The sequence below is a fragment of the Rhea pennata genome, chromosome 9 (genome assembly GCF_028389875.1).
Source record: "Rhea pennata isolate bPtePen1 chromosome 9, bPtePen1.pri, whole genome shotgun sequence".
Lineage (NCBI taxonomy): Eukaryota > Metazoa > Chordata > Aves > Rheiformes > Rheidae > Rhea > Rhea pennata.
In genome coordinates this window covers 12,249,343-12,258,351 of record NC_084671.1, presented here as the reverse complement: position 1 = coordinate 12,258,351, position 9,009 = coordinate 12,249,343, and the positions used below count along the sequence as shown (strand labels likewise).

The window sequence follows — 9,009 nt, the reverse complement described above, 5'->3', positions numbered from 1 at the left end:
GTGTGGGGCTGCCCCCCGGGGCTGCCTCCCCCGGGCTGTGTGGGGCTGCCCTCCATGGCTGCCCCCCCCAGGCTGTGTGGGGCTGCCCCCCGGGGCTGCCTCCCCTCGGGCTGTGTGGGGCTGCCCCCCATGGCTGCGCCCCCTGGGCTGTGTGGGGCTGCACCCCGGGGCTGCCTCCCCTCGGGCTGTGTGGGGCTGCCCCCATGGCTGCGCCCCCCGCGTTGTGTGGGGCTGCCCTCCATGTCTGCCCCCCTCGGGCTGTGTGGGGCTGCCCCCGGGGCTGCCTCCCCTCGGGCTGTGTGGGGCTGCCCCCATGGCTGCCCCCTATGGCTGCGCCCCCCGCGTTGTGTGGGGCTGCCCCCCGGGGCTGCCTCCCCCGGGCTGTGTGGGGCTGCCCCCCATGGCTGTGCCCCCCGGGGCTGTGTGGGGCTGCCCCCCATGGCTGCACCCCCCGGGCTGTATGGGGCTGCCCCCCGGGGCTGCCTCCCCTCGGGCTGTGTGGGGCTGCCCCCCATGGCTGTGCCCCCCGGGGCTGTGTGGGGCTGCCCCCCATGGCTGTGCCCCCCGGGCTGTGTGGGGCTGCCCCCCGGGGCTGCCTCCCCTCGGGCTGTGTGGGGCTGCCCCCATGGCTGCGCCCCCCGCGTTGTGTGGGGCTGCCCTCCATGTCTGCCCCCCTCGGGCTGTGTGGGGCTGCCCCCGGGGCTGCCTCCCCTCGGGCTGTGTGGGGCTGCCCCCCATGGCTGCGCCCCCCGCGCTGTGTGGGGCTGCCCTCCATGTCTGCCCCCCGCGCTGTGTGGGGCTGCCCCCGGGGCTGCCTCCCCTCGGGCTGTGTGGGGCTGCCCCCATGGCTGCCCCCCATGGCTGCGCCCCCCGCGCTGTGTGGTGCCGCCCCCTCCCCTCAGGGCGCGGCACCAACGCTGCCGCCACGCGAGGAGGGAAGAGGCGCGCGGCGCCGTGACGTGCGGTGACGCCGCGTGACGCGCTGGGGGGGGGGAGGCGGAAGTGGCGCTGGTTGCCGGGTAACCAACGCCGGGCCGGGGCCGGGGGCCGCGGCCATGGGCGAGCTGGGCCCGGAGGGTGAGGCCGGGAACACGTACAGCCTGCGGCCCGGCTTCCAGCGCCGGTGGGCGGCCCGGCTGGGCTGGGGGGGCTGGACTTGGGGGGGGGGGGCGACGAGGTGGGGGCAGGCCTGGCCGGCCATGAGGGTGTGGGGCAGGAATGGGGATGCTGGGGACTGTGGGGATGTGGGGTGACATCGTGGGGCCTGGAGACGGGGATACGGGGCGGGGCTGGAGGTCTCTGGAGGTGTGGGGCAGGAGTGGGGATGTGGGGACCAAGGAGATGTGTGGAGATGTTCAGGACCGTGGGGACGTGGGGTGAGGTTGTGGGGGATGGGGATATGGGGCTGGGCTGGGGGACTCTGGAGGTGTGGGGAAAGGATGAGGATGTTGGGAACCAGGGGGATGTGGGCTGGGGGCCCTGGGGGCCCCCGGGGATGTGGGCCTGGGGGGCATTAGGGATGTGGGGCAGGAGTGGGAGTGTCAGGTCTGGGAGACCACAGAGACTTAGAGCTGGGGGGGCCTGGGGGTGTGAGGAAGCATGGGCAGAGGTGGGGTGTTGGGTTTGCTGGGCTCGTAGAGCATATTTTACACTGGGGGTAAGAAGAGTGTGCACGTGGGGAGCGGGGAAGGTACAAGCTGGAAGAGTTACCTCCAAGCACTGGCAGAGGGTAGAGGAGGGTGGTTAGCACCAGTGCTAATGGTTGCCTCTGGCTTGTGGCAAGATTGATTAAGTAACTTCTGTTTTAGCTGGGCTTTTTTTCCCCATGGTTTTCATTTTGTCATTTTTAATAACTCCATCAGGGGAAAATGAACTTCCAGTGTTGTTTTGTGAACTTTCTGGGCCTTTTGTTGCTGGGTTTTGCCTTGTTAGATTTAAACCTTCTACTGTAAAAGAATGTATCCATGCAATACTGAAAGAGAAGTTGACCAATGTACAGTACGTCCCAGAAGAAATGCCTCAGCTTACCAAATCCTTATCAGAGACGATAAAAGATCGACTGAAAGGTAAGGAGGTTTGACGGGGAAATTTTTCGTTTCGTATCGTGTCCATCTTTCCTCCTCTGTTATTGAAACCTATTCCTTCCATTGACTGACTCCTGTGTAATGTAATGAAATAACCTGGCCTATATACATATGTTCCTCGCCTAGAGGAACAGACAAATGTGTTTTCATATAGACTAGCTAGCATTGGACATCAGTCTTGGAGGGGTTCCAGAGAGAAATGAGACACATTAGAGGGAAGGATAAGTGATGCTTATTTGCCTCTTGCTCCAGTAAACAGAATCAGTCCTGGCTTGGGTCTTTTTTGCTGTAAATTAAGTCAGAACTGGGTCAGAATGGAATAGCAAGGAGATCAGAACAAGACTCAGCAAGAGCAATTAAGGGGGGGAGAGGTAGTAGTGCAATCGGTCAAGGAACAGTGTGAATGCTGCCGTGCACCACTGGATAAAGGCAATGATGGTGCTGTGTCGGGTGCCCTCTAACGGTTTTTAGTGCAACAACTTGTTTCAGGATCCAGCAGGTGTTTCTTGCTCTCAGTGCTGGCCCAAGCACAGAAATGTGAATTGGCATCATCAGTGTGTTCGCCTGTTTCTGGGGATAGGCTGGTGCTCCACCTGCTGGGCTGGTGTGCAGCAATTGCAGGGAAATACCATCACCTCCTCATGGGCTGTGGGTTTTTGCTTCTCCTAGAGTTATGCATCTGTGTTAAAATAAGCAGCAGCTGTAGTTCTAGCACATGTTGATGCCAGGCTAATATGAGCAGAGCTTGGCTTCAGTAGTCTGTAAACACACAGACAGTAGCCTGAAGCAAGACTGGCCTAGGGTGGCCATTGTACCAGCTGCCATCTCTGATGGGCAGTTACCAGGTGGATGTTACCAGACCCAGTATGTCATGTTCAATTTTCCAGTGGAAACGGTGTGCTGGAGTCTGTCCGGGATACTGCATTGTTGATGATAAAGGCATTAGGATGTGTATTTTATTTTAAACATGCTTATTCTGATTTGTCTTCTGGAATAATGACATGGCCTGATTGGATCTGGCCTGTGCCCCAAAGATATTTCTTTGCTGTAGTGAAAGAACCATGTGTTTCTGCAGACATGTAACGTAAACCTGCGTGTACTTTTATGAGGCATTTTATCCCAGTTCAGAAGCAAAAGAAACTTCCTACGTGGCAGAAAAATCTTTAAAATTCCTTTGCATCAGATCAGTTTTAAAATAAACCAATTTCTTTAAATTGAATTTTGTCCATCAGCTGCCTTATTTACATTCTCTTTATACTTTCAGGTATGGAAAGTTATAGAACTAGAATACTTACACTTATTGTGGCTGTTCAGGGGCATCTTCTTCCTCAGATGCATCTTTTTAAAGAAGCCAAATACCTTGTTCACACTTTAACTCCAAGAAGGCTGTGCTATTCTCTACAGAAGAGAATGAAGCCATAAGGCAGTTTGTTCACTTTATCAGTTGCATATAGTTTATGTTGTATAGGACACTTTTTTGTAAACACAGCTGTCTGTGTCCTCTTTTGTGGTTATCATATTAAATATAAGCATAAAGTTTGAAGTTACTGTTCTCACTTTTTCTTTCTCCAGATGAGGGATTTGATGACAGATACAAAATGGTTGTGCAGGTTGTGATTGGAGAGCAAAGAGGAGAAGGAGTAAAGTAAGTTCTGCATGTTCTAATTGCATTTCTATTGCTATTGCTGCAGGATTTGATTTTTTTCTTTTTTCTTTTTTTCCCCTCTGGGAACTGCTTCTGACTTTACATTTTAGCTCCTGCAGAGAGATTTCTGTATCTAGTAAAGCACTTTCTTTTCTTTTTAGATAGCTTTAAGCAAGTGAAGGCTTGGAGATACAATTTCCTTACTGCAGCTAATTAAGTTATTATGAGTCAGTTAAGCTGTGATAATTGACTGTATGGTGCTATATTCTTAGCAAGGTGAAATGCTGAGGAGCAATTGTGAGGAGTGTTACAGGAGGACATTTTATCTTGTATTCATGATGGAGTAGAACATGCGTGCAATGTTATCAAGGTGCTGCTGGTGCACAACAGCCATGGTAACTCTAAATCATGATTTAAGGCTTGATTTCCAAAAATACTTCCCTTCCATTTAATCTCCCCCAAATAAGCTTTTTTCACAAGTATAAATTTCTATAATCCCTAAGATGTGCTGTCCTGGAAATTTAGCCTCGGCTGTGAGTATTAAGCACTTAAAATCTAGCCCTGGATGCCTGAAGTCAGGGAAAAAAAAAAAAAAAAAAAAAAAAAAGTTCTCCTTGCTGATGTAGTGGGCTGTAGCGTTCCATTACTGCTGAGTAAGGAGAAGACAAAGGGGAACAGCCCACGAAGTGTATGTGCTTTATCTGCTGGGCTTATCTTTGTTATTGTGCCTGGGTACTTGAGTAGAAGATAAGTGCAGCAGAGCAATAGTCAGATCTGCTGCTTCAATGTTCTGGAGGTCAGGCAGGAACACCTGTACCTGCTGTTCAGGCTTTTGCCAGCTATGTCCATTTGCAGGGATGCTGCTCCAGAGGCACTGTATCACAGTAAAGGGTTCAACGAGGTGGTCTGATTTGAAACATCCAGTGCAGCAAAATGGATTGTAAGGAGCAGTTGGGGAAATTCCCTGGTTTGCAATAGGCAGGAGGCTAAACTTAAATCATAATTGCTAATAACCTCAGTGCAAAATGTTGGATAATCCAATCTTCCTCTGGAAAGTCTTGAATATTGGACAGAAAAGCAGGATGACTCTGAGGCATAAAGTAAAGGATGAAATTCAACGATAGAAATCAGTCATACATATAGGGACTAGGAGCAATACATTGCACAGCAAACAGGGAGCCTGTCAGCTGAGACTAGCTGGGGCAGACAAGGAGTTGGGCGATTGCAGTAGAGAAAGTGGAGTGTTGATGCCATTAGAGAGGGCAGCAGTTAGATCTCATGACATATCCTGTGATGGTCTGGTTGCTCATCTCCGAGGTAAGGCTCAGACTGAGGCAAATGCAGAAAAGGGCCCCCAGGATGGTCAGGAGGCAGAAAGCTTACATATTAAAAGGGTGGGAGAGCTCAGCTCACAATCTAGGAACATGAAGGCTGCCAAGCAATACGATAGTGACCTATAAATAAACTGGGAGTACGCACTACAAGGGTGCTGAAGGTGAAGGACAAAAACAAGTAAGCTAAATTGGCCACTGATATGCATAGTCCAGAAATGAAAAGATTCTTAAGCACCAGAACAGTGAGGTTTCAAGACCTCACTGCTGCACAGTGGAGATGGCGGGGCTGACAGCCAGCGAGTTAGGATGGACCTTGATCAGTGTACAGAGGAGGTTACAGAACGTAGTGGAATTCAGCAGTAAGGATCTAGACTCAGGATTCAGGAAATGCTTCCAGTTCCTTTAAGGGAAGCTCAGGTTGCTTTTCAGGGAAAGAATCTGTGATCACTTAGGTCCTTACTCATGGGACTGTGTGGATAACAGCTTTGCTCTATCTCCTTTGCCTAGTATGGCTGCACGATGTTTCTGGGATGCTGACACTGACAGCTATGCTCATGATGTTTTTATGAATGTAAGTATTGGCTGTTTTACCATGGAGAAGTATAAAGCTACTGCTTCTTGTGTGACAGACAGAGTGACTTTACAATATGCCACACATAAAAGCAACCACTAGACCATTTGGAAGGAGCTAATGCTGTGTCCAAAGAGATGTACATTCTCATTCACAAAACTTACATAGATATAATACCCAATATAGTAAAACTAATTTCTTGAGCAGATCACACAGTACTGTACAAAAGTCAGTATAGTCATCCCAGTTTTACAGATGGGAAGCAGAAGAACTGGAGATGCTGAAACATAAATCTTTTCTTGTATGCTTTGCTGAACACCTATAGAAGAGTTTGGCTAGAATCCAGGACTGAGGAAAAGTAAAATTTTTCTTTTAAAACCTCCTTGCTTACTATTCTGGGTCCATGGTTAGAGTACTTCCCAGGTTAAATTGTTTCTGAAAAGATTCAGATTCTGTTCTCATTGCCTAGACAGTGCTCTCGGGTACTAGGCTATGCAGTATTCGGGAATTAGAACATGCTTTTCATGAGCTAGAGAGTACAAGCAGAAACCTTGCCCTTTGGTGATTAGGGCATTCGTCTAGATTGGCTTTCAGTCATTGAAGCAGAGATTTTTTCATGCTTTATGCAGTTCTTGGGTCATCATTGCTTCTTTCTTGAGCTGCTGTTGAGCAGCTATGGAGGATATGGTGGGACCCACCACAGCAATGCATATGGATCCTGTATTAGGAAAGATGCTCTAAGAACACCGTTGAGGTGGAGCCCAGGGGGGGACACTCAGCTTTGGGTCCTGGAGAGGTGAAGGCAGCAGGCAAAGGTTAAGGTATTAAGCTCTGACAAGACTGAGACGTTTTTGAGTCCACACAGAAACAGCACCTTGACACCTCTGGGTATTTGAAAGGAGTAAATTGAGGTATTTTTGACGTTGAGACACACAGATCTGGGTTACTCAGCAACTGAGGTGAATGACACCAACTAAAAGACAAAATCTTACAATATACTACAATACAAGGTTATTAGCAATTTTAAATATCCGTGTCAAAATGTTAGCTGTTAGCCTTTTCAGTTAGGCCAGCAAAGAGTCTGCCTTTCTTAACACAGAGCCTTCCTCTGTTTTTCTCCAGGACAGCCTGTTTTGTGTGGTAGCTGCATTTGGCTGTTTCTACTATTGAAGATGGTGAAGGTTGCACAAAAGGACTGGGGGAGAGGAAGAGGGGATATTTTAGGATATTTTTTGTTAACATACTGTAAAGCAGCATGTCCTTCCTTTTTTAGAGTAACAAAGTACAGCTCTGCAAAGCACATCCTACACCTGTTACACTACAACATCCCTTCTTCCTTGTTGATATCAGTATGGCTTTCTTGTTGGTATCAGTATAGCTTTAAACAGGTTATTATGTCCTTTATTTAAATCACCCTTTGTTTTATATAAAGTCAACTGGTTTTGTTCTAAAAAAGCATACCGCTGATAGCCATTGTTTCTAAGATGAGCTAAGCTTTTGTCTTGAAAAGGTTACTTTTAATTTCCTGAGGTAAATGAAATATTTCTAATAAATGTAACATAATAAACGTATGTATTTACTTTTTGTCCCATATGCGTATACTTGCTGTTTCTACCATTTGTCCCCTTTTCTTCCACTCTACCCAATGCACCAACCTTGAATGCTTGTGTGAGCTTCTCAGATAACCATTTTCTGAGGATTCCTTGTAAACTAATCCATAAAGCTGACCTTATATTCTGGTTATCCAAATTTGTTCCCATGGCTCCTGTAAGAATTGGGCTGTCAATCTCAGCTAAGTGTCACAAGAGATTATGTTAATTTATAGGCAGATGAGATATTTATAACACTAGGAGAGGCCAGTAGCCTGCCCACCCACTGACTGCTGATACTCCTCTCTGCTGTAACTCCCCGTTTGGTCAGTGCACTTTGGCACCTGTTGACGCTGTGAGTAATCGGTGCCATTGCCAAGTTCAGTAGATACGGCGGTGCTTCCTCAGTCGTTCCCTCTGTGTAACTATTTGGGTTGCAAAGGTGGTGCTCGGTGTCCAAATCTGTTAGAGCTGTAGCCTTTAAAGGAATGTTTGTTTTGCTACTGTAAATCGGAAAGGGAGTGTTAGTCTCACCTGCCCGAGAGTACGCCATTCCTGAGAGAGCCTTTTAGACTGCTCAGGCTGGATGAGATGGTAATCCTGAATCCTATTCTCACCAACTGTTACAGCAGGACACTCTATCTGTGCGGCTTTTAGAAGGCCCAGAAATAACATGTTGTGATTTATCTTTTGGAATCATTCTCTTGCCTATAATCCTGGAACTAGCCCATTCCTGCTTCTGTCATATGTTTGTTTGAAAGCATGTTCATCTGATCTTCCTCTAACGGGATACTGGTAGCGACTTCCCTGGCCGTTCTACCACTGTTTGTGGCTGTCACAAGCTAAGGAAGCTGCAGAAATGATGCGAGAGCGCTGCTCGGGCTCTGTGTGATCCTGAGTGCCAGTTTGGTGAACAGTGAAACAGCCCAATAAAATTATTTGCCAAGAAGTGACAAATAACCCCAGACTTCTGTGTTATATATATTTTCTGTGTGATATATTTTTATCAAGTGACAGTGATGTATGGTGATTCTCACCTCCCACCTGCTCTGTTTGGGGGAGGTTTTTTTGGTTTTTTGTTTTGTTTTGTTTTGTTTTTTTTAACAGCTGCTTCACGAAGACGTTTTGTGGACCGCTGGTTTCATTCTGTGATAACTGACATGCAGCTAACCTTAACTGTAGCTCCATGGTAGCCTGTGCTGGGTATCTGAGGATATCTTTTTCCCTCAAGAAAGACCAGACTGCTGCTGAAGCAATGAAGACTAGTATCCTTAAGCTTTTGTGGTGAGCACAAACAGTCCTGCGCTGCAGCGTGCTGTGAAAAACTGCAACGAAGCCGCCGTTGTGGCTTCGTTAGATCTCCTTGGGATGGCTAAGCAAGCCATCTCTAGGCTTGCTTAGCTCCTTCCCTCGTTAAGCTGTGGAATTTAAATTTGGTGTTTGCTGCCTCAAGAAAGTCTATAGGGCAAAGTTGTGAAATGTGTCAGCTGGGGACAACGTGGCCTAAGAAAGTGAGATTTATGCAACGTCTCCTCGGCGTGTTTCCCCACGGGCTCGTCCCACCGTCTCTCTCCCGTTACTTTGGAAGCGAGCGGCCAGTTGCAACCAAATTTGGTAGCGCTTTCGAAGACGAGACATTGGGGCTGGGGGGTATCGACGGTCGGAAGCCGAGGAGAAGCGCGGCCCCAGCGGAGCCCCGGGCGAGGCGGCAGGCGGCAGAGCCCCGCGCGGCGCGGAGCCGCCAGCCGCCCCCCCCCCCCCCCCCCCCGCGGCAGCGGCGCCCCCC

At 49.1% G+C, this 9,009-nt stretch overlaps 1 protein-coding gene across 1 annotated transcript; it reads left to right on the top strand.

Moving 5' to 3' along the window:
* Window positions 1–1,001: 1,001 nt before the first annotated feature.
* On the top strand, window positions 1,002–7,213 carry DYNLT2B (dynein light chain Tctex-type 2B). The gene is made up of 5 exons (XM_062582729.1): window positions 1,002–1,123; window positions 1,933–2,066; window positions 3,657–3,729; window positions 5,571–5,634; window positions 6,757–7,213. The coding sequence occupies exons 1-5, from the start codon at window positions 1,056–1,058 to the stop codon at window positions 6,802–6,804; spliced, it is 387 nt and encodes a 128-aa protein (XP_062438713.1). The 5' UTR covers window positions 1,002–1,055; the 3' UTR covers window positions 6,805–7,213.
* Window positions 7,214–9,009: the final 1,796 nt, after the last annotated feature.

Excerpts from the sequence above, each read along its gene's own strand:
- DYNLT2B (XM_062582729.1), top strand. The coding sequence starts at position 1,056 with ATGGGCGAGCTGGGCCCGGAGGGTGAGGCCGGGAACACGTACAGCCTG. Across the intron at positions 3,730-5,570 it reads CAAAGAGGAGAAGGAGTAAA|TATGGCTGCACGATGTTTCT; the intron begins GTAAGTTCTGCA and ends TCCTTTGCCTAG. Across the intron at positions 5,635-6,756 it reads CTCATGATGTTTTTATGAAT|GACAGCCTGTTTTGTGTGGT; the intron begins GTAAGTATTGGC and ends GTTTTTCTCCAG.